The 24,685-nt window shown below is 49.3% G+C and overlaps 2 protein-coding genes across 4 annotated transcripts in view; one reads left to right on the top strand and one right to left on the bottom strand.

Annotated features, from left to right (window-relative positions):
- Positions 1 to 1,092: 1,092 nt before the first annotated feature.
- TRIM62 (tripartite motif containing 62) lies at positions 1,093 to 16,542 on the top strand. 2 transcript variants are annotated; one of them, XM_077930971.1, is made up of 6 exons: positions 1,093 to 1,184; positions 1,254 to 1,878; positions 2,630 to 2,725; positions 5,696 to 5,952; positions 7,410 to 7,525; positions 9,016 to 16,542. In XM_077930971.1, the coding sequence occupies exons 2-6, from the start codon at positions 1,432 to 1,434 to the stop codon at positions 9,564 to 9,566; spliced, it is 1,467 nt and encodes a 488-aa protein (XP_077787097.1). In that variant the 5' UTR covers positions 1,093 to 1,184; positions 1,254 to 1,431; the 3' UTR covers positions 9,567 to 16,542. The 2 variants fall into 2 exon arrangements, with proteins under 2 accessions (XP_077787097.1, XP_028597330.2); XM_028741497.2 differs by having other exon boundaries at positions 1,093 to 1,878.
- Positions 14,289 to 24,685, bottom strand: part of PADI2 (peptidyl arginine deiminase 2) — a 72,282-nt gene continuing 61,885 nt past the window's right edge. For both annotated transcript variants that reach the window (XM_077930970.1, XM_028741491.2), the window contains exons 14-16: positions 20,522 to 20,607; positions 16,325 to 16,453; positions 14,289 to 15,266 (exon numbers count right to left, since the gene is read on the bottom strand). In XM_077930970.1, coding sequence (XP_077787096.1) covers positions 15,033 to 15,266; positions 16,325 to 16,453; positions 20,522 to 20,607 — 449 coding nt within the window. In that variant the 3' untranslated portion in view covers positions 14,289 to 15,032. The remainder of the gene's footprint in view (positions 15,267 to 16,324; positions 16,454 to 20,521; positions 20,608 to 24,685) is intronic.

The raw sequence follows: 24,685 nt of genomic DNA, 5'->3' as shown, positions 1-24,685 counted from the left end.
GTCCAACCCCCTGCGACCCTTGTTGATTTGCTCCCTGTGCCAAGAAGTTTTATGGAGAACCACCATGAGGGCCCGACAACACTAAAAACGCCATAGTGTGAAACCGACTCCTGCCTGGGGCTGGAGGGGATCTGAGGAGACACCTCCAGGACTCCCATCATTTTATTTACATTTCATAAAATTTGCTTGGCCACAAAACAAAAGAAACCTCAGGGTAGTTTAAGAAACGAGATAAAACTACCAACAAGAAAAACTGACAACAGCAATTTAAAACTATCAGAAAGTTAAAAATAGAAACAGACTTGAAACAGATTAAAACTGGCATCAACCAATAATAACAATTTTAATATTTATACCCCACCCATTTGGCGGGGTTTCCCAGTACCAGTACCCAATACATTTTTTTCTAAAATAAAAATAAAAATACGGGTGCGGTATTCTCATTTTGACTCAAAAAAATCTCCATTTTATAGTTCAAATCAGGAAAAATAAACACAGTAAATGGCCAAAGTACAAAGATCCACATGTTTAGGGGTGTGCGTACCTCCAGAAAACAGCACTGCCAATACTAATCCTTTCCAGGGATTTTGCACTAAACAACCCAGATTCGCATTTTGGGTGTGTGTTTAGTTTTAATGTCAATTCAGTTGTGTTTGCATCCTTCCTTTTTTGCGTATGTCCTTTCTTTTTCTTTTTAAACTTGCACCAACTTTCCTACCACCTGGGTAGGATTTGGCTAGATTCCGGAAAGGGTTCGTCGAAGGCGTCCGCCCGATGTCCCTCGGCAGCCAGTTCCAAAGGCTTGGAAAACCAAGTTGTCCCAAACGCGGGGAGGCGGTTGTGTGTCATCCCTCGGGGATGGTGTGAAAACGACGGAGACCGGAATCCGGCGCCGCCTAGCGGGCCGCGCAGCCTCCATCCAGCCTGCGATCCCGGCTCGCTTTGTCCAACACGGGAAGGCGGAGCGCCGGCTCTGCTCTTCCGATCCATCTCGCCTCTTCTTCTTCGTCCTGCTCCTCCTTTTGCAGCCCGTCGGGGGCGCAGGGAGGAGCCGGAGGTAGAGAAGCAGGAGGCGGAGGCAAGGCGAGGCGGACGCATCTCTCCCTCCTCTCGGTCCCTTTGCGCTCCTCTCCGCCGCGGCCCCCTCGCCATCTCTCCACCGGGCGCGCCGTCCAGGCGCCCAGGTTTGCGCTCCTCTCCGCCGCGGCCCCCCCTCGCCATCTCTCCACCGGGCGCGCCGTCCAGGCGCCCAGGTTTGCGCTCCTCTCCGCCGCGGCCCCCCCTCTCCATCTCTCCACCGGGCGCGCCGTCCTCGGGAGGAGACACAAAGGGAGCCCGGAGAAAGCGCCTGGCTGCTGGGCCGGGCCGGATCGGGCCGAGGCGAACCGGGGCAAAGCGGTGGCCGCGGCTGGGTCCAGGTGGTGGCGCGCCATGGCGGGCGCGTCGGGCGCGTCGTGCAGCCTGAAGGACGAGCTGCTGTGCTCCATCTGCCTGAGCATCTACCAGGACCCGGTGAGTTTCGGCTGCGAGCACTACTTCTGCCGCCGCTGCATCACGGAGCACTGGAGCCGCCAGGAGGCGCAGGCGGCGCCGGCCCGCGACTGCCCCGAGTGCCGGCGCACCTTCGCCGAGCCGGCGCTGGCGCCCAGCCTCAAGCTGGCCAACATCGTGGAGCGCTACGCCGCCTTCCCCCTCGACGCCATCCTGCTGAGCGCGCAGCAGCGCGGCGCCTCCGCCTTCGCCTGCGCCAAGGAGCACGGCAAGGTCAAGCTCTTCTGCCTCACCGACCGCGCCGTCGTCTGCTTCTTCTGCGACGAGCCGGCCGTGCACGAGCAGCACCAGGTCACCAGCCTCGACGACGCCTTCGAGGAGCTCCAGGTGCGCAGAGGGGAGGAGGGGCCTGCTGCGCCCGGGCAGCAGGAGGAGGCCCGGATAGGGGAGGAGGCTGTCTGCTGCACCCCTGGAGAGAGGGGGGGCCTGTTGTGTCTCTGTAGCAGCTGGCGGGGAAGGGCAGCTGTTCTGCCCCTGGGAAGCTGGAAGAGATGTGTCCAGTTGTGGCCTTGTAGGCAGGTGCCCGTTGTGCCTCTGGAGGAGGGGAGGGGGTCCAGTTCTGCCCCGGAGGGAACTGGAGAAGGGTGCCTGTTGTGCCCTTGGAGGTGGAGGAGGAGGCCTGTTGTGTCCCTGTATGAGCTGGAGGAGAAGGGTCCCATGGCGCTTACCATGGACTTCTCCCTTGTTCTCTTAGAATGGCTGTGGCGCTCACCAGAGAGGTGCCGGAACTAAGTTCTTGTGATCTTGGGCTGAGAAAAAAAGCCCTGGTTGTGCCCATATAGTCCAGCTATATGTTCTCGCAGTGGCCAAACAGCAGAGCCATTGTGGCTAAAAGCCACCTCTCCCCTCCTCCATGAATTTGCCCAGTCCTCCTTTAATGCCGTCTAGGTTGGTTGTCACGACCGCCTCCTGTGGTGGGGAGTTCCGTAGTTTAACTCTGTGCTGTGTGATTAACTGCCTCCTTCTGGGAGGGCCCCTGAGCTCTGCAGCGGGAGCAGGGTATGGGTGCGAGACCCACCTGGATGATGCTGAAACTGCGGGCACTGCATCACCTCCTTGCTGCCCATCTATTTTTCAGAGGGAACTTAAGGAGCAGCTGCAGACTCTGCAGGACAGCGAGCGCGGCCACACAGAAGCCCTGGCTCTCCTGAAACGGCAGCTGGCCGAGACAAAGGTAAAGGCTGGGGTGGTGGTTTGGCCGGCCCCAAAGTTGTACCTGGGTGATGGCAGAAGACTCCTGAGCAAAACCCATCATTGCCTACGCTGAGTTTCAGGCAGGTGACATTCCTCATCCTAGCTGGTGCCTTTGGGGTTTGAACCTGGGACCAAGGTGTCTCCCGCTGAGCTATAGTCCTCCCCTAAAAACAGAGTAATATTCTAGTCCTCATTGTTCTGGACAAAGAGCTGGTTTAAATAAGAAGTTCCCTTATACCAAATCAAGCCTTTGGTCCATCTAGGCCAGTATCGCCAACACTGACCAACCAGGGTTTTAGTCTGGGGAGACAGTCCCAGCCCTGTAGAGACATGTTGCCAGGAAACGAAACCCGGGACCTTCATGCTAAGGTCTGCATGCTAAGAAGATGCTCTGCCCTTGAGCTGTGGTCCTTTCCTCAAAAAATAAAAATAAAAATACAGGCTTCTAGTCCTCAACAAGGCTCTGAACAAATGGTGTGAATTAAGCTCTGTGGTATCTGGAGGGCCACAGATTTCCCCACTCTTGATTTTAAGTAAACGGGGTTTAAATAAATGCCAGTTTGTCTCCCCACCCCTGAAAAATTTGACTTGTGTTCTAAGACTGCAAACCAATACTAGAGATTTTCCACCTGTTTTGCTCCTGCCTTCTGCTAAAAGGAGCCCTTTAAAAAACTTCCCATGCTAGTTTAAAGCCTTCTAGTTGTTGATATCAGCTGCGGAAAAGATTTTGAAGCCTCAGGTGTCTGCCTTCTCACCCAATGAATAGCCCCCTTGTTTTCTGGGGATTGAAGGGAGCTGGGAACATTGCTCAGATCCGATCGCTCCCCCCAGAGTGCAAATACTGCAGCGCTTTCGGATAAAAGGCTTGTGGTGGTGACGCTGCTCATGTTTCGACATCCAAGGCCCCTTTCCTGACCATCGCTCGGGTGCTAAGCATGCAGAAGCATACAAGGGAGGTTTCTTACAGTGAGACCGACCATTGGAGTCCACCAGGCTCGACATTGCCTTGCAGGAAAGGCTGTAGCTCATTGGCCGAGCATCTGTGCAAGGCTCCTGGTTCAGTCCCCAAAGACATCTTTGAGAGACCACTGCCTGGAAAACTGGAGAGCCTCTGCCAGTCAGAGTAGGCAGCACTGAGCTAGTTGGGGCCAATGGTCCGGATGCGTCACCTGCCTGTGTCTGCAGCAAGGGGTTGGGAACCTGCAGCTCTCCTGACATTACAGAATCATAGAATTGTGGAGCTGGAAGGGATCCCCAAGGGTCAAATGCAGGAATCACGGCCAAGGAATCCCTGGCAGGTGGCTATGTTGCTGGACTCCAGCTCCCAAGAGCCTCTGCCACTGTGGCCAGTGTTCAGGGATGCTGGGAGTGGTAGTTCCGGAATATCTGGAGGACCACCTGATCCTTATCCCTGATTGACCGTGACTTTCTGTCCAGGGGTTTGCGATGGAGAGGATGTCCCAGTACAGTGGTACCTCGGGTTACATACGCTTCAGGTTACAGGCGTTTCAGGTTACAGACTCTGCTTACCCAGAAATAGTACCTCGGGTTAAGAACTTTGCTTCAGGATGAGAACAGAAATCGTGCTCCAGCAGTGCAGCGGCAGCGGGAGGCCCCATTAGCTAAAGTGGTGCCTCAGGTTAAGAACAGTTTCAGGTTAAGAACGGACCTCCGGAACAAATTAAGTACTTAACCCGAGGTACCACTGTATTAAGGGACACGGGAGGTGCTGTGGATTAAACCACAGAGCCTAGGGCTTGCTGATCAGAAGGTCGGCGATTCGAATCCCTGCAACAGTGTGAGCTCCCGTTGCTCAGTCCCTGCTCCTGCCAACTTAGCAGTTCAAAAGCACGTCAAAGTGCAAGGTGATAAATAGGTACCGCTCCAGCGGGAAGGTAAATGGCGTTTCCGTGCGCTGCTCTGGTTCGCCAGAAGCGGCTTAGTCATGCTGGCCACATGACCCGGAAGCTGTACGCCAGCTCCTTCGGCCAATAAAGCGAGTTGAGCGCCGCAACCCCAGAGTCGGTCACGACTGGACCTAAACGTCAGGGTCCCTTTACCTTTACCTTTTACCACTGTATTACCTGAAGGTGCTGCTGAGGTTTGAAGCTGGTGCCTTCTGCAAATGGAGCTGGGCATCTACCGCTGACCTGCAGCCCTTCTTTTAAGGCAGGGATGGGGAAACCTGTGTCTCTCCAGATGTTCCTGGATTCGAACTCCCAACAGCCATCATGGGCAGTGGTCAGGGATGAAGGGAGTTGAAGGAGGCCGTCCACATCTGGAGGGCCCAGGGTTCTCCATCCCCTCATTAAAAGCCTCATTATAACAATACCAATTTATATTACAATTACTAAAATCAATCATTTAAATACCAAATTATATAGTTTAGATAAAGTTCCCCCCACATGCTAGAATTGATGATTTTCTTTATTTCTGCATTCCAAAATCTTACTGATTTCAGTTACATTCCAGTCATAATAATACAACAGCTGCAATATTTATAATTTCTATTTGTGTTGACACATTAAATGATTTATGAAACTACAAGTGAGGATCTCAAAACTATATCCTTGTTCTTCCTGTGTGTGACATTTATTCCATCCATATTGTTTTTTCCTGTCCTTGTAAAATGGGATATATATATATTTCCCCAGTTGTTTCTGTGATCTGTCATGCCTTGGGCTGAGCTGATATCCCATTGTTGTTCTCCCTCACTCAGTCCCCTGCTTGGTTATTTTGCAACTTTAAAGTCACACCTCTCATCAAAATGGGAGGTCTCTTTCCCCACCCCGTCCCCCACCCACACGGCTTTAAACAAGTCGCAAGATCTGCAAGATCCCCGTCTTCGCACAACAATCCTGCAGGGCGGTATCGAGGCGATCACGGGTCTTCATCAGGGGGAAGCCAAGTTCTGCCCATGACTTGCTTGCATCTCATTCTCTCTACGCAGTCCTCCGCCAAGAGCCTGCGGGCCACGATTGGGGAGGCGTTTGAACGGCTGCACCGCCTGCTCCGCGAGCGCCAGAAGGCCATGTTGGAGGAGCTGGAGGCGGACACGGCCCGGACTCTGACGGACATCGAGCAGAAGATCCAGCGCTACAGCCAGCAGCTCCGCAAAGTCCAGGAGGGCAGCCAGATCCTCCAGGAGCGGCTGGCCGAGGCGGACAAGCACTCCTTCCTGGCTGGCATTGCGTCCTTGTCCGAGAGGTAGGCCGAGTTGCGCGGGCGGCTGACACCAGGGATAGAGCAGCCTTCCCCAGCTGCCTCAGACTAAACATCACTCGTAGGAACATAGGGAGGGGGCTGCTGACCAGGCCAGCTTCCTGTTCTCACAGGGGGCAAACAGTTTAACCCCTGGGTTGCAGTAGTCAGTAATATCCAAGGCAACACAATGACCAAATACAATGATACGATATCAATATACACTCTTTATAGAATACGAAATATATGAAATCACATAAACAGAAAACTTACGAATCTCTGAAAGTCACCAAATATGCACTCTTAATGGATTCTCTTGAAAACGTGAAACCAAATAAAGATAAGTCTTATAAGTCTCTGAAAGTCTTTGAAGACAATGCAAGTCTCTGGAAGAAGCAATGGATCAGATTATTATCTGGTGAAAACAGGCTGTAAAGCTTTGTTTATGGCGTCCAACGCTGCTGAAGTAGTTTGCAAACAGACGTTGTGAACAGTGATTCCGGATATACCCACTGTTTCGTGGAATTATTCTTCATAACTTTATGACCACTGCTTCATAGCAATTGTTGTTATACCGTATTTTTTGTTCTATAAGACTCACTTTTTCCCTCCTAAAAAGTAAGGGGAAATGTGTGTGCGTCTTATGGAGCGAATGCAGGCTGCGCAGCTATCCCAGAAGCCAGAACAGCGAGAGGGATCGCTGCTTTCACTGCACAGCGATCCCTCTTGCTGTTCTGGCTTCTGAGATTCAGAATATTTTTTTTCTTGTTTTCCTCCTCCAAAAACTAGGTGCGTCTTGTGGTCTGGTGCGTCTTATAGAGCAAAAAATACGGTGCTTTTCCATTCATCATATAGATGGGTTTATGAATCATTTTTGTATCCTTCTGCTTTTGTTTTCCTCCTCTAAAAACTAGGTGCGTCTTATGGTCGGGTGCGTCTTATGGAGCAAAAATATGGTGTTTCATATCATATAAAGAGTGTCTATTGATATCGTATCATTGTATTTGGTCATTGTGTTGCCTTGGATATTACTGACTCACAGGGGCCAGCCAGATGCTCCAGTGAGCCGGACCTCAGTAAAAGAGCAATTCTCCCCTCCTGTGTTCCTTCATTCTTTCAGCTTGATGTTTATTCACAGCTATACAAAAATACAAACCCATTGCAAAGCATCTTTTTTTATAAAATACGAAGACAAAACAGCTACTTTTTATGCTATATTAAGATAAACAGTCTAAAAAAGGACAAAAGTCAGAAAGAAAAGACAAGTAAAAGAGAGAGGGAGAAGGGAAAGAAAGGAAAAACTAAAGGTGTGTTTTCCAGCACCTGGCATTCAGAAGCATCACTGCCTCTGGCCATGGAGGCAGAGTACAGCCACTGTGTCTAGCAAACACCAAGTAGACCCATTGAAAGTGTGTGCAGCCCACGTGCTCCTTGCTCACCCTGGTTCTCTTCCTCCTCACAAGGCTCAAGGGCAAGATCCACGAAACGAGCCTCACGTACGAGGACTTCCCCACCTCCAAGTATATGGGCCCCTTGCAGTACACGATCTGGAAATCTCTTTTTCAGGACATCCACCCAGGTGAGCGAATTGTGTTTGCTTCATTTCTGAATTGCTTCCTGTAAAAATATCCCGATTATAACAGTGAACGGCCGCAACAAAATCAGCTTTATGTGACAGTTGCAAGTTTGAGGTAGATGTAGACTGGGATAAAAGACCTCCACTTCAAAGGTGTTGTTGGGAAAGGAAGGTTCTTAGTGTTGGTGCAAGGAAAAAAAATAGGTGTAAAAGTAGAATGCCACAATCCACGTTTGGTGAGAGAACCCAAGAAGAGATTTAAAATCATAAAGGACGCAGCAAAGTAAAGCATGGAAATATAGGTTGTTAGACCGTTGAAATATGCCCTTGTGAGTTTCAGAACTCCCCTCGCATCTAAAAAGACCACATGTTTGGGAAATTAAATATGGTAAACTTACAAACTCTCCAAAGGTCACATTCATGTGCTATTCCATACAGCATTCAGAAAAAAGTTGCAGAGGCAGTAAAACTTGGCTTAGTTACAGTGGTGAAAGTTTAAAATACCGGTGGGTGCCACTACCGAGAAGGCCCTCTGCCTGGTTCCCTGTAACTTGGCTTCTCGCACTGAGGGAGCCTCCAGAAGGCCCTCGGCGCTGGACCTCAGTGTCCGGGTAGAACGATGGGGGTGGAGAAGCTCCTTCAGGTATACTGGACCGAGGCCATTTAGAGCTTTAAAGGTCAGCACCAACACTTTGAATTGTGCTTGGAAATGTACTGGGAGCCAATTTAGGTCTTTCAAGACCGGTGTTATGTGGTCTCGGTGGCTGCCCACAGTCACCAGTCTAGCTGCCTCATTCTGTATTAGTTGTAGTTTCCGGGTCCCCTTCAAAGGTAGCCCCACATAGAGTGCATTGCAGTAGTCCAAGCAAGAGATAACCAGAGCATGCACCACTCTGGCCAGACAGTCTGCGGGCAGGTAGGGTCTCAGCCTGCGTACCAGATGGAGCTGGTAGACAGCCGCCTGGACACAGAATTGACCTGCACCTCCATGGACAGCTGAGAATCCAAAATGACTCCCAGGCTGCGCACCTGGTCCTTCAGGGACACAGTTACCCCATTCAGGACCAGGGACTCCTCCACACCTGCCTGCCTCCTGTCTCCCAAAAACAGTACTTCTGACTTGTCAGGATTCATCCTCAACCTGTTAGCCGCCATCCATCCTCCAACCGCCTCTAGACACTCACACAGGACCTTCACCGCCTTCACTGGTTCTGATTTGAAAGAGAGGTAGAGCTGGGTATCATCCGCATACTGATGAACACCCAGCCCAAACCCCCTGATGATCTCTCCCAGTGGCTGCATGTAGATGTTGAAAAGCATGGGGGAGAGGACAGAACCCTGAGGCACCCCACAAGTGAGAGCCCAGGGGTCTGGACACTCATCCCCCCCCCACCACTTTCTGAACATGGCCCAGGGGAGTTCCCACCCTCCCATAACCAAGCGGTGTAGAAATATTACAAAATGAATAAATAGCAACATATTTCTCCCCACAGTGCCTGCCACCCTCACGCTGGACCCCTCCACGGCCCACCAGCGCCTCATCCTCTCCGATGACTGCACCATCGTGGCCTACGGCAACCTGCACCCGCAGCCGCTGCAGGACTCCCCCAAGCGCTTTGACGTGGAGGTCTCAGTGCTGGGCTCGGAGGCCTTTGGCGGCGGGGTGCACTACTGGGAGGTGGTGGTCTCGGAGAAGACGCAGTGGATGATCGGCCTGGCGCACGAGGCCGTCACACGCAAGGGCAGTATCCAGATCCAGCCCAGCCGCGGCTTCTACTGCATCGTCATGCATGACGGCAACCAGTACAGCGCTTGCACGGAGCCCTGGACCCGGCTGAACGTCAAGAGCAAGCTGGAGAAGGTGGGCGTCTTCTTGGACTATGACCGCGGCCTCCTGATCTTTTACAACGCGGATGACATGTCCTGGCTGTACACCTTCCGGGAGCGCTTCCCGGGCAAGCTCTGCTCCTACTTCAGCCCGGGGCAGAGCCACGCCAACGGGAAGAACGTGCAGCCGCTGCGGATCAACACTGTCCGCATTTAAGGGCTGCCAACGGGGTGGGGGAACCGTCAGCGGCACAGCACTGACTGTTGTGAGCCGTGATGCCTGACTCTTGGGGGTCCCTCCCAACTCTACCATTCTGTGGTTCTGTTCTTGACTAGCAGAACACAGGGGTGAACACGCAGGGTTCCTTGCTTGAGCTTCCGGAAGAGCGGGGCTTTTCAATTAGGGACAGAAAACTGGTGTGAGGTCCACCAGGGGAGGGGAGTCGGGATTCTTGCTTGCGGCGTTTCTGGGTGCTGCCCCTCGACGCAGCTTGGTGGGCGGCCGGCGATGGTGCAGTGAGGTGGGCCAGCTGAGGAACGAGGCGCTTTTGTGAGGGAACAGAGCTCTGAACTTTTCTTTCCCGGCAAAGTCCACGTGGCGCAGATTCCAGGCCCACAGGCAGGTGCATGTACCAGAACGAAACCTCGCGGCCCCCACTGCTGGCTGGTTTAAGTAGGAACGGGTTTATGTCTGTATGGATTTGTATTAGTTGGTCTGATTTCCTGTTTGGGGAGGCTGGGAGGAAAATGGCGGCTGGGGAGCACTGGGGAGGGGGAGGAAAGAAGGAAACGGTGAAATAAATGGAACGTTTGGACCCCAAACCTTGCTGGATGTTTTGTGGGGTGTGCAGATTGGTGTTGTTGTTGTTTGCAGTGTCAGGCTAGGACTAGGGGGACCTGGGTTCAAATCTGTGGTCTGTTCTCTTCCCCAGCCATGGGACAATCATAATCTCTCAGCGCGACCTACCTCGGAGGGTTGTTGTGAGAGTCTTGGGATGGAACATGACTGAGATCCTTGAAGCTGCCTTGGAGCGAGTCGAACCACTGGTTCCCCACCCCTGCATTAAAGGAAAGCGTTGAGCTCAGGGCAGGGCAGGCAAGTGATGGTCCAGTTCAGGGACGATGGTCTTCCAGAGACTCCAAACGATCAGAGATTATGGGAGTTGTCCCATGCTAACATTTGCACGGTTGAAGATTCCTTGTCCCTGTGTTTAAAGAAGCCATAGTTGCATTGGAGGCAGCTAAGGACAGTGAAGGCAAGTGATGGTCCAGTTCAGGGATGAAGAGCTTGTAGTTCTCAATAAATTGCTAGACTCCAACTCCCAACAGCACCAGCCAGCCCGGCCTATATTCAGGGATGATGACTAGCATGATGGCAGCTAGGGGCAGCGAAGGCTAGTGACGGTCCAGTTCAAGTATGGAGAGCTTGTGGTTCTCAATAAATTGCTAGACTCCGGCTCCCAGCATCTGGGAGCCATGAGGCCCTTTTGCTGGATTGTTGCTGCTCAGTGGTGGAGTAAGGTAAAGGTAAAGGGACCCCTGATCATTAGATCCAGTCGTGGCCGACTCTGGGGTTGCAGCGCTCATCTCGCTTTATTGGCCAAGGGAGCCGGCATACAGCATGTGACCAGCATGACTAAGCTGCTTCTGGCGAACCAGACCAGTGCATGGAAATGCCGTTTACCTTCCCGCCGGAGCAGTCCCTGTTTATCTACTTGCACTTTGACATGCTTTCAAACTGCTAGGTTGGCAGGAGCTGGGACAGAGCAACGGGAGCTCACCCCGTCATGGGGATTCGAACCGCCGACCTTCTGATTGGCAAATCCTAGGCTCTGTGGTAATTAACAAGCAAACACAGCTGTGGGAGGAATGATTCTGGCAATGCTGAGCAGCTGCAAGCAGGAGGCGGCTGGTGCAAGTTTTCTGTGTGCAGTGGAAATGCTTGCCTCTCAGTTTGCTAAAGGTGCATCCAGGGGGGCACGACCGAGACGTAGAGCTTGTGGGGTGTCGCAAGTACGACATCCAATGGAAGGCGAGAGGCGGGGAGACAGGGAAGGCTGGGTTTTGGCTTCACATAGGACGCCCCTGAAATTTGAGGTGACCAACTGTGTTAGCCAAACCGTCCGGAAGAGGGTAGCATGGCCTGAATTTGTGCCACAAGTGAACAGTTTAATCACAGTGAGTTGGGGGAGCTGCATTATTTCCCTTTCAGCAAGGAATGTAAAATCTCTCCCCACGTTGATTGCTTGGCTAGGCACGTCCAAATAGCAGTGATGTTTCATCCTGTAGGCGGCAGAATGATGGCTTTGGTGTCTTTCTCTAGGTCAGGGCTCACCAGTTTGGCGCCTTCTGAAGGTTACTGAGCTGAAGCGACCCTCATCGTCCCTCACCACTGGGCATGCCAGCTGGCAGGGATCTTGGGAGTTGGCATCTGCCAACATCTGGAGGGCCACAGGTTCCGCTGTTGCAGGCTGACCATCGCTTGCCTTTCCTGCCCCTGGGTCTCCATCACAACTCTGCCTCCTTTACACACAGGGATGTAGCAGCCGCAGCCCCCCAGGTGTTGCCTGATTCCTTCTCCCGCCATCACTCACCTTTGCCGTCACTTGCCTTTACTGCCCCTAATTCCCCCCATCACTACTTTGCCTTCTTTCCATGCACGGATGCCAGCTCCCTTCATGCATGACCATCAGCCAACCAGTGACGGTTGGAGGTCAGTAGCCTGACTCTCCCTGCTCAAGTTGTTGCAGTGAATGTAGACATCATCATCTTCAATGGATGCAAAACAGGAAAAGGGGGGAAAGCTCTGTAGTTGAGCTGTGCAAAATTCAGCAGGGCTACCTTATCTTGCAAAGGAGCTGAGTGGGTCATGTCAGGTGCTTGGTGGGGAAGGCAGAGGGTGGGGTTTTTGGTTGGTTTTCTGTTTGTGTCCTGTAATTGCCAGAAGCAATGGCAACTGATTTCAGCTCTCAGGGTTTCCAGGCAGGTTCCATTCCCAGCCCTGCCTGGAGATGTCAAGAACTGAACATCTTTTCCCTTAAAAACAAAGCATGCTTCTAGTCCTTATCGCTGCAAATTGAGGGGTGACTTAAATAGGAACGGAGGAAAGTGCCTTATGCCAAGTCAGGCTCTTAGAGCAGGGTTTCCCAAACTTGTCTCTCCAGCTGTTTGTGGACTACAGCTCCCATCATCCCTAGCTAGCAGGACCAGTGGTCAGGGATGATGGGAATTGTAGTCCAAAAACAGCTGGAGACCCAAGTTTGGGAAACCTTGGCTTACTCTGACTGGTATCAGCTGTCCCAGGTTTCAGGCACGTTCCTAGCTTTACCTGGCGACGCCGGCGAGAAAACCAGGGACCTGCCTGTAATGTGAGCACCCGGCTGGTGAGTTGCAAGTTTCTAGTCCTCACCACTGTGAGTAAAAGACTGACTTCCAAAGCTGGCAAGCTCCCGTGCTCTGCACCGACAGGAGAGCTGTGGTGTCAGGCAGGACTGGGGAAAAGGGGGCACTGTTTTAAGTAAAGGGGAAAGGGGATTCCAAGGCTAGTTGGAATCTGCGGCCCCATTCCTCATCACCCTTGTGGATCAACTGTCTCAGGGATCCAGCTCTGGCCCTCCTTGCTTTAGCTGGGGCCGGGAACGGGGGTCCTCCTCAGCCAACATTTTTCATGTATTAGATGGCATCATTAGATCCCTTCGTTTGGGAGGCATGCGACATGTCAATAATTCCGGGATTAGCATCTATGTGGGACGGGGGCAACGATGTGCCGGCCAGCCAGAGGTCCTGACGCAGGGCCACCTCTCCTTTCGTTGGCCTCAGCTGCTGCAGCTCCAGCTGCTGGTGGGTAACCCTACCCTCGCCCACAACAAAGGGGGAGAGGCGATCACGACTCCAGGGAGTTATGCGCTCCATCTCAGGCCGCCATCTCAGCTTCCCAGAGTTGGCATGTGCCCAAGCAGAGGCGGCCATGTCATTGCAATTCTCTCTCCTAGCCGGTATTGGAGAGGAGGGTCCTGCACCATGTGAGATGCTTAACCCCACTGGAAAGACATGGGACTAATTTTAATTCCATTGCTCAGCTCCGGCTGACATTACTGTCAGCGGTGGCGCTGTCCGAATGCCTGGGAAGTTTTGTGGGGTTTTTTAATTTAGTTTTTTAAAGGCAGCTGGGGGCCTTCTCAGATCACCCCTGCAGCCCTCTTAATCCGATCTCCCTCATTTCATTTGATACCCCTGTCAGGGCCAGGGGGCTCTTGATTTTGGCCTCTTCTTTCTCTCTGTATATGTCATATTTGGATATTAATGCGGCACATGCAAAGAATACCTTTCCTCGGAGGAGGAGGCCTGTTACCTCATTCTTTCGGGGAACCTGTTCTTTCTCCTCCTACAGAAAGGTTTAAGTTTCTAGTCCTCAAGTTTCTGGGAGGAAGACCAATTTCTTCCAATGCTTGCAAACCTTTTCACTCTTCCACACCGATTGGCGAGCTGTGCAATTGCACCAGTGTGTGTGGCTGGCGCGGATAAAAACCTCAGATTCATAGGGTCAAAAGCACAGGCCTCTCTGGCAACAGCCTTGCTGATTTCAAGGTCCTGGGCCCAGAGGGTTGCCTCTCCCCATGGATCTTCTTGCGTTGGACTTGGCTGCTGCTTTTGGGTCTCCCTTTGGGGCCACTGTGAGAACAGGATGCTCTTGGCTCGATCCAGCAGGCGCTGCTTAGGTTCTTGTGGAAATCTGCACCCTACGACTAAGTCTCCACGAATAACCTCCGTGCTTTTGAGGGGCTTTAAATGTGTGTAGAGAACATCAGGAGGACACCACTGACCTGGTGGCTGAGGAAGGTTGCTTTGAACACCTTGAATGTAAGGGATATGGAACCCAAAGGATCCTGGCAACCCAAAGGAATGCACAAATACAACCACTTTTAAAAAGACCAACAAGAGCGTTTCCCCCATTTTATTATTATTATTATTATTGTTACCAACTCAGAAGCGTCTTTCCATTTGTTATGATACTATTTTTGGTATAATGCCCCAAAACCAGTTATATAGGCTTGTATCCGATCCTACCCAAGAGTAGACCCATGGAAGTTAATACACTAAGGGGCCTACAAGCCAGGGAGGACTTCTCTAGATACGAGCTCCTGTCTCCAGCTGCCACGACTTCCAAAAAGCTATAGCATATACACACACAAAACACACAGAATATGGAATGGGCTTCGGGTCTTCTGTTTTTCTTCTTTAGCATGCACAGAGAAAGGAAGCTGGCATTCTGCTGAAGGACTTTGGGAGGCAAAAAGAAGGGAGGGGAAAAGAAGCACACAGCACCCGCAAAGTCGTCAGTGAAAAAGAAAGCCCCCACAAATCTAGTTAACACACACCCCAAAGGAGCCCCACCAGTCCTCGAGCAACGGAAAACAACAGGGGAAAAAAAAAGCTGCGTCTGCCAGAGGATTCAGGCAAACAGTTTTCTCCCACTCACCCGACAAAGCATCTATTGATTTGTGCAGCTCCTCCAACCAACAGAGGTCTCCTGAGTCCATCGTTCGCCTGGGATGGCACCAACCCGATTCGAAACTCGGGATTGGTGGACTCGGGTCAAAAAGGCACGTGGGGTGCAAAACTGCTTGTCCGAATCCTCTCCCCCCCACCCCCGGGTCATTTTTCAGGAAATCTCCCCTTATTACTATGGAGTCACGTTCCACCATTTGAAGGCAGAAGGCTTGCGGTGAACGTTGGTGCCGCAATGGACCTCCCCCAGCTGCTTGTGGTAGGATGAAACGTCGTCGATGAAGGTGCAGGTCAGGCCCAGTGGCTCCAGGAGGGAGCAGACATGCTGCTCCAGGCAGCATTCGGCCTCGATGATAGGCCCAAACGGCTTGGGGATGCCCAGGTCTCTGGACAGCACAATCATGTTAACCTGGATGCAAAAGGAGAGGGAGAAATTGACTGCTGAGCTAATGAGGACCTAACGATGAATTGTTTAAGGGGGAATGGAAAGAAACCATTGATGGGTTATCTATCAAACTTATCGCCCATACATGAAATCGCAGGCAGGATTTGATATACAAGCAGCAGATTATTGAAAGAATACCGGGGCTTAGATAATAAAAACGTGTGTGTTTTACAACAGCGAATAAAAAGGAGTAATAAAAATAAACATCAGGAAAGGAGGGGTGGGAAGTCAAGAAGTCATGCATGTATAAAAAAATGCTCTATAGGGTGATCAGTGTTTTGAAATATCTTTGGAGATTTAATAAAACTATATATCAAAACAAAAGGAGACGGAGAGAGCAAAAAAGAGACCAGGCTGCGGTCCTTCCTTGGGCTGTCTCCTCCAGCCAACTGCTTTATCCAGCACCCATCTTATTTGGTTCATTTATTTAGTTCATAAAATGTATATGCCGCTTGATTGTAAATAAATATGGATAGCTCAGCTGGTTAGAGTGTGGAGCATCAAGGTTGCAGGTTCGATCCCTGTATGGGACAGCTGCATATTCCTGATTTGCAGGGGGCTGGACTAGATGATCCTCGGGACCCCTTGGCATTATCAGCACCAGGCTCTAACCAACTGAGCTATCCAGGCTCTACTTTGGATATGCTAGTTAATCAATTAGATCACACTCCTCACCTGGAAGGAAGTTAAGTTTCCTCCTTTGTCTTTCACTATATGAATTCCCCGAGATAGGATGTAGACTTTCTGCCTGCGTTCTTCTTGCTGCTGCTGCACAGAATAATGCTTGAATCTGACCATTGGAGTTTCGTAAGTACAGCTTTTAAACTTACTAAGGTGTCTGGTATGTTTAATGCTAAGAGCGGTAGAAATGGAGAAGCTCTGGTAGCAGACCAAACAGGATATTAAAAGGTTTAATGCTACACTTTTAAAACTCTGCTGGGGACTCTCTTTTGCTGGAGACTGTGATTAGCCCTGGGATCCAGCCAATTCTTTTGCTAAATACCCCACGTGACAATTCTCACCATGTTGGGGAAGTAAGCCATTGCTTTGCCTTGCTTGTCCATCTTGAAGAGGGCTGGGAGGTCAATGATGTCCTTTTCTGCCAGACCCAACTCCTTCTTGAGGATGTCCCGGTTCCAGTCGATGCATCGCTGGGGGAGGTTCAGAAGTGACAGGAGCAAATTTAGTGACCTCAGATAATGTGATTTGTTTCACAAAATTTACACACAGCTTGATTGCAGTGTGATTTACAAAGAGAATAAAACCATAAATTAGCAGTAAAGGCAACTCTTGAAAACATAAAAAAGCAATGAACTAAAAATAGCAATAGAAATAATAATAATAATAATAATAATATAATTTCTTATACCCCACCCATCTGATTGATAGGCAGCTTCTAACAAAAATAAAGGAACAACAGACTTCTGGGTTAGTGCCATCGGCAATGGCGGAGTTCCTCTGATCGGGAGGAACCCGCTCCGCAAAAATCGGGTCTTGCCGCCGCGGCGAAGGCGGAGACCCTCCAAAAATCCCAGGCGGATGAAGCCTGGGAATGTGGGATTCGGCTGACACCAGGAGCGCCTCCCCTACTCGCAGGGAAACCCTTTTTTGGGGTTCTGAAGCGACGTGGGGTGAGCAGCGCGGTGTTTTGAATCGACTGCTACTTTTGTGGAGTGAAGCCGCACAGCCGTTGCCAGAGAGCGCTGACTTTTTCCTGTGGACAATTGGATTCTAAAACAAGTACCCGTGAGTAGAAACAGAAAATTGGATTAAGAAACATGTTAATTTGGCACCGAAGCGGGAAGGTTCAAAACAGGAAGTCCGCCTTCCGCTTTTGTAAATAGACAAAAACCTTGCAAGCTAAAGTCTGGAAAGTCGAATATAAAGGTCTAAATTTTCTTCATTTATAACCACCAAAACCCCCCTTGGAAGCAGGAGAAAGTGGGGGGGGGGACTTTGACTATTCAAGCCTGCAGGAGAGAGAGTAAAGAAAGATAAATTTCCACCGTCTCAAACCTGGGAACGGGGTGTCAGAGACAGAAATCTTTGGGGATGTTCATTGACTGTGAAGGGAACGTCTTTGACGGATAGTTTAAAAAAGACAAACAAATTGACTCCAATGTTGCCTTTTGCATTCAAAAGAAACAAAATATTTGAAAAGTGAAAGTAATTTCCTTGTGTTGGATCTGCTTTCAAAAGATGGATACAAATAGAAATTGTCTCCTCCAGAGGGAGCTTGTTAAATTGTTGCTGCAGTTGACTTGGGGATTTTACAGCTGGGAGATTAGGATTGTGGGACCAGTCTCTGACCTTGGATAAAAAATGTGTTTAGAAGAAGTTTTGGTGCTTGCGCTTTGTTGGAGCAGATGCATGAGAAGATGGACTTGATGACTGTTGCAATTGAAAACTTTGGTCAGGCGGTGAAAACTCATATAGAAACCATTCAGGAACCAACCCAGGAACCCATTTTGACAGGGCAAGGGCAAGCGCAGAAGATAATGAAGGAGGTTGCTGTTGAACCTCAAGTAATACAAATGGAGAGACCCGAGGCCCTGCAGAAGCATAATCCGTCATTTTTGAAGATTGAATTCGGAGTGGGCCAGGGGGAGTCTGGAGCTGTGGGGGTTCTTAATCTCGGAGGGACTTTGAAACATGCTTTTAAATATTTTCTGGATTCCACTGCTGACTGTGGGGAGTGGGACTGTGGGGAATGGGCTGATCTGATGAGGGGAGATGGAGATAATTTTGGGAAGGAATCTCCCCGAGACCTACTCCTCAACGAGAAAGGAAAGAAATTAAGAAAGAGATCGACAAAAGACAAGGAAAAGTGCAGGTATAAACAAGAAAAAGATCTGCAGAAGGGACATGGAAAAGACTTAAGAGCCTCGGACATAAGACTACCAGGTTGATGGACTAGATGGAATGGACAGTAAGGACTGACATACCCCGGGACCAGGAAGAAGAGATGTTGGATGAAGATTGGAAGAAAGTTTCTAAAAAATTACTTTGGGAATTAGTGTAAAATTAATGAATATTAGGGGAAAATGCTGGAATGAAACTATTTGGCCTTAGTAGAAATGATATAAGGAGTTATGTCCAGTATATCTGAAGGAGCGTCTCCACCCCCATCGTCCAGCCCGGACACTGAGATCCAGCGCCGAGGGCCTTCTGGCGGTTCCCTCATTGCGAGAAGTAAGGTTACAGGGAACCAGGCAGAGGGCCTTCTCGGTAGTGGCTCCTGCCCTGTGGAACGCCCTCCCAGCAGATGTCAAAGCAATAAACAACTATTTTACTTTTAAAAGTCATCTGAAGGCAGCCCTCTTTAGGGAAGTTTTTAATGTTTGATGCTGTACTGTTTTTAATATTCAGTTGGAAGCCGCCCAGAGTGGCTGGGGAAACCCAGCCAGATGGGCGGGGTATAAATAATAAATTATTATTATTATTATTATTATTATTATTATTATTATTATTATTATGTATAAATAAGTATTAAGTTTTAAGCTTTAAGGTATTTTATGGTAAGATAAGGTTAAAATAGGGACGCGGGTGGCGCTGTGGGTAAAAGCATCAGCGCCTAGGGCTTGCCGATCGAAAGGTCGGCGGTTCGAATCCCCGCGGCGGGGTGTGCTCCCGTTGTTCGGTCCCAGCACCTGCCAACCTAGCAGTTCGAAAGCACCCCCGGGTGCAAGTAGATAAATAGGGACCGCTTACTGGCGGGAAGGTAAACGCCGTTTCCGTGTGCTGCGCTGGCTCGCCAGATGCAGCTTTGTCACGCTGGCCACGTGACCCGGAAGTGTCTCCGGACAGCGCTGGCCCCCGGCCTCTTGAGTGAGATGGGCGCACAACCCTAGAGTCTGTCAAGACTGGCCCGTACCGGCAGGGGTACCTTTACCTTTAAGGTTAAAATAAATTAAGGTAAATTGTATGACAGAATATAGTGAAAGATGGAAAGGATTTGCTGAGTTAATTAATAGGTTAGATTGTTAAGATAAATTACCTAAAAAATTGAGAAAGATGGAAAGAATTTGCTGAAACAAATAATTAAACTAGAACACAAAAAGGGAGGTGTGAGGAGGTCGAGGAAATAAGCAAATGAAAGATAAAGAAATGGAATATTGGATGTGTGGTTTTTGTGTGTGTTTTTTTGCTGCATTGTTGTATTGGTTTTTATGTATTTCCCCCCCCCCTATTTTTATGTATTGTAATGTATGTTTCGTTAAATTTTGTGGTTGTTTTCTTTTCTTCTTTTTTTCTGTAATCTTTAAACTTCTAATAAATATCATTTAAAATAAATAAATAAATAAATAAAGGAACAACATCAAACTTAAACCCCGTGGTTCCCAATGTAGGGCACACGCCCCACAGGGGGTCAATTTGATTTTTAAGGGGGGAAATTCAAGAATGAGTTATTAACAGTGAATGGCTTTTTAGGCTTCCTCCAAGTGAATAGGAGTTCACTTTTTGAATATTAAGAATTATTTGTCATGGCAGGGGGAGGAATCAGGATTTTAGACATGCTCAGGTGGGGCATGGCCAAAATAAGGTGGGGAATCACTGCAATGTTTCCTGAAACATTCTGCATGTCTGGGTGGGCTTGTTCTAAACAAAAATATTTTCAGCAGGTGCCGAAAAGAGCACAGTGAAGGCGCCCACCTGATGTCAACATGCAGGGAGTTCCAGAGTATAGATGCTGCCATACTAAAATACCAAATTCTTACAAATGTACAACGAGGGTTATGTGTAGTATTGCCAATTCTGCCAACTGAAGCGGTTGAATGGGCCTGTGTGGGGTAAGGTGATCTGGTAGGTAAAACTGGTCCCAAGTTGTTAAGGGCTTTATACTGTATACTAGGGATGCGGGTGGTGCTGTGGGTTAAACCACAGAGCCTAGGACTTGCTGATCAGAAGGTCAGCGGTTTGAATCCACACAACGGGGCGAGTCCTGTTGCTCGGTCCCTGCTCCTGCCAACCTAGCAGTGCATGCAGTGCAAGCATGCAGTGCAAGTAGATAAATAGGTACCACTCTGGCGGGAAGGTAAACGGCATTTCCGTGCGCTGCTCTGGTTCGCCAGAAGCGGCTTAGTCATGCTGGCTACATGACCCGGAAGCTGTACGCCGGCTCCCTCGGCCAATAAAGCGAGATGAGCGCTGCAACCCCAGAGTCAGCCACGACTGGACCTAATGGTCAGGGGTCCCTTTACCTTTAATCCTTGACGTACCTGCACATACTGATTCTCTTGCACCATGACCTCGTTGGAGAGCACCTTGTTGACGGTGACGCGCTTCGTGTCTGTGCCGGTGTACCCTGGGGTAGGGGAACAAAAGGCGGGGGGAAAGAAGGTTATTCCTAGAAGCCACCCGCAGGGCTTGGCAGCTTCTTATTTTCTGAAAGGAACTCAAATGTTACTGCACATACACACACACGGCTGGATTTAGGTTTGATGAGGCCCTAGAGAGAGAGGGAGCCATGTTGCAGTGCTCCGTGTGTGTTTATATGTAAATAAAGTAGATTAGCCAAAATGCTGAGTTGCTGAGGTCTGTTACGCAAGCTGTGAAGACTCTGCGGATCCCTAAGTGTGCCAATGTCTGTTGGCATCGGTCGCTGTGATGTTCAGGCAGAAGAAAGCTTTTGAAGCTCCTGAATGATCGACCAGGAGGGAGAGAACATGCCAGTCGGGCATGTGTCCCTGCCAGGGTCCTACTCGAGTGTAGGACAAGCTCCTGACAGGTAATGGGGCCTTTTATATGTCCAGCTGTCCTTTCTCAACAACAAATTGTCGCTGTTTTTTGTGTTGAATATATTCTATATGGTAATTGATGGACCTAATACGTATCTAAAGCCATTTGCACATGTGGCCATGCAACCAGTCCATGCAGAATGTAGGCACCCTAGATATAGAAATGAGCAAACCCGTGATATTTTAGGGAGCAGGCTAGCAGGAGGGGCCCATGACTTACATCATAGGAGCCTACACAACACAAAACACTGTTGCTGTATGTAGGTTTTATTTTATTTGTTTTAATCTTATATTTTGGAAATGTACATCCAGTGTTTTTTTTCCCCTTTAATTTTTTTTTGGGCCCCCAAGAGAGTAGAGCAATAAGCTATAGCTTAAACAAGCTTATACATAAATTTGGCACTGCACACACACACACACACACACACAAATATGAAATGTCTTGGACAGCGATGGCACTAGAAGAAAACACATTGGCAGCTATAAGAGGATGCAATGGTATTTCTCGGGAGCAAGCAGATGAGTTTGTTGCAGGCTATAAATCACCTACAGTGGGAGCTAAGCCCTTCTAAGCGAATAACCAGATGAAGTCAGTCTGTTTGCTCAAATATCCAGAGAAGATGCATGTTGGAAGATTCAAGACAGAGGAAAGAAAGGGTTAATAATAAAATAACGGGGTTGGACTAGATGAGCCTTGGGGATCGATCCCTTCCAATTCCACAATTCTATGATTCTAATAAATGTATTTTTATTACATTTAAATACGCTGTGGGTTAAAGCCTCAGCGCTTAGGACTTGCCGATCGAAAGGTCGGCAGTTTGAATCCCTGCGGCGGGGTGAGTTCGCGTCGCTTGGTCCCAGCGCCTGTCAACCTAGCAGTTCGAAAGCACCTCTAAGTGCAAGTAGATAAATAGGTACCGCTTTCTAGCGGGAAGGTAAACGGCGTTCCGTGTGCTGCTCTGGTGCCGGTTCGCCGGAGCAGCTTCATCACACTGGCCACGTGACCCGGAAGTGTCTGCAGACAGCGCTGGCTCCCAGCCTCTAGAGTGAGATGAGCGCACAACCCTAGAGTCTGTCAAGACTGGCCCGTACGGGCAGGGGTACCTTTACCTAATAAATGTATTGATTTGCACTTTCAATACATTGCCGGTGCTGCCTGGCACACCTCTCTGGGGTTTCAGGCAGGAGTCTGTCAAGTTGTGGAATGAACCCGGGACCTTCTGCGTGCCAAGCAGATACACCAGCTAAGCTGAAGAGCTGGCGCCCCAGGGCTTGCAGGCTTTGAACTACGTGAGCCAAACTCCCGTAATGATTTGGAAAGTGTTAGGCTTTATTTTGAGCCTGGTTATGCTAAGAGAGTCTCCCTCTCCCTTTTCTTTTGAAAGGCTGGGGTGGCACAGCTGTTAAGACAGGGCGCAATGGTGCTGGGAAGTTCGTGGCCGTGGTGACCCTCCAGCTGTTGCCACTGGAGCTTATCGCCTGGAGAGAGGTTCATCTCCACAAGCACGGTGTCATTCTCTCTCTCCCTTAAGGCACGGCCTGAAATTCAAGGGCCTCATTTGTAGAGCACGAGACTCTTAATTTCTGGAGTGTGGTTTCGAGCTGCACATTGGGCAAAAGATTCCTGCATTGCAGGGGGCTGGACTAGAGGACCCTCATGGCCCCTTCCAGTTCTACACGTCTATGATGACTTCAAGATGCACCAGATTCCAGAGCATAGCTGTCAACTTACAGATTTGAAAATAAGGGACCAGCAGCCTCGAAAATAAGGGATCAGCAGCCAAAATAAGGGATTTTCCAGGCACAGGTATGTTCAACTTCTGAGCCCCTCCGAGCCAAAGGTAGAAAGCCCAGCCAGCAGCCAAGCGAAGCCTCATCAATAAGGGACAGCAGCGGGACATGGCACTGGGATAAGGGACTGTCCCGCCAAATAAGGGACGCTTGACAGCTATGGTCCAGAGCTAGGAAATGAACCAGGTCGGGGAGAAGGTTTTGCACCTAAAGACATGCTCCAGGGGCTCCAATTTAGGAAACCGGGTGCCTGGTTTTCAAGACCCCCAGTCTAGATGACCACCTCTCTGAGTGGAACCCCTGAAATACAGCATGTCTCCCCGCCAGTGAATCCTGGGAACTGTAGTTTAAGGGTGCTGGGTATTGTAGCTCTGTGAGAGGCTACGCTATTTATTCCGCAAAATTTATGCAATGCTTGATTGCTATTTTTTCTCCAAGCTCAAAGTGATTTATTTTAAAAGTTTAAGCAATAAAATGACCAAAAGGGACATGAACAACAATCAAGTTAAAACAACAAACTGCCATATTAGAAGCAAAAAAACTTGTTCTGATGAATTGGAAGAGCCGCAAAAAGATTCCATTGAGCACATGGATTGACAATATGGACAGACTAGTCACATATGAACGAATTGCCTGTCAACGCAAATTAAGAATGGATAAATATGAAGGAATCTGGAAGGAATATTTAAGCGATAAGGCGGATGGTGGTGGGAAGTAGGGGGATGAGAGGTGGGGAAATATTGTTAAAAAGGTGTAGTCGTAGGTATATCAGTACTCAAATCTGAAATGTTATATTGTGTTATTAGTGCTCTTGCGGTTTTTGTTGTATGTGTTTTTTGTGGTTGTTGTTATTATTGAAAAAACGATTAAATAAATAAATAAAAGTTAAAACAACAAACTTAAAAAAACTTGCGTCTGAATATGCTTTATGGGTAGGCTGGCCCAAAGAAAAATGTTCTTAGCGAGTGCTGAAAAGAGGACACTGAAGGCGCCTGATTGATCTCAATAGGCAGGGAGTTCCAAAGTGTAAACTACACTTCCCATGATTATTGGGTTTTTTGGGAGGGAGGGAGGGAGAACACTGTACTTTAAATGGACCTTAAATGCATGGTGTGACCATTGCTGCTTCTGCAATGTTGCCAATATTATCATACGCAGCTGAGACTGCAGTAGCATCTGCTCTGTTGCATTTCGAAGATAGCAAACGCTCAGCTTGGGGGGTCCAAGGCAAGAAGTGGATCTGATTATCCCCTACAAGGAGGCTAGATAATCTGAAGCCAGTGTCCATGATGCATTCCAACTATGGGCCTTCCCTCCCTATTCTTTGGGACATAAGGCGATTGCAGGAGCTTCGTCCTGCTTCCCCACACTTTGGTGCAGAATAAGGATGGGCAAAGCCACTTGTGTGATTCTCTCTCTCTCTCTCTCTCTCTCTCTCTCTCTCACACACACACACACACACAGAGAGAGAGAGAGAGAGAGGGGGGGGGCGAAAAGAGTTTTGGGTTGAGTTATAAGGTGCTTTGCGAAAGGAGCGATAAAACTGATGAGCCAATTTTGCACAAGCTCTTTTAAAAAATGAACGAATGCAAACATGCCAGAGAGTCCATTCCCTCCTCAGAGGCAGGACTCTGTTCCAAGACAGCTACACGAAGCAAGATTGCCGTTTTGGGGACTTTTTAGTTTAGAGAAAAGGCAAGTAAGAGGCAACACAACAGGTATATAAAACTATGCCTGGCATGAAGAATGTGGCTAGAGAAAAGCTTTTCTCCCTCTCTCGTAACACTGCAACTCGCGGACGCCCAGCGAAGTTGAATGTTGGAAAATTCAGAACTGGTAAAAGAAAGTCGTTTG

This window comes from Podarcis muralis, chromosome 7 (genome assembly GCF_964188315.1).
Source record: "Podarcis muralis chromosome 7, rPodMur119.hap1.1, whole genome shotgun sequence".
NCBI classification, from domain to species: Eukaryota; Metazoa; Chordata; class Lepidosauria; order Squamata; family Lacertidae; genus Podarcis; species Podarcis muralis.
The sequence above is the reverse complement of the archived record's forward strand: the minus strand, read 5'-3'. Positions and strand labels throughout refer to the sequence as shown.

Bases quoted from the DNA above. Each gene is read 5' to 3' on its own strand.
- TRIM62 (XM_077930971.1), top strand. From the start codon at position 1,432: ATGGCGGGCGCGTCGGGCGCGTCGTGCAGCCTGAAGGACGAGCTGCTG. The intron at 2,726-5,695 runs GTAAAGGCTGGG...CTCTCTACGCAG, and splicing joins GGCAGCTGGCCGAGACAAAG to TCCTCCGCCAAGAGCCTGCG. The intron at 5,953-7,409 runs GTAGGCCGAGTT...CCTCCTCACAAG, and splicing joins ATTGCGTCCTTGTCCGAGAG to GCTCAAGGGCAAGATCCACG.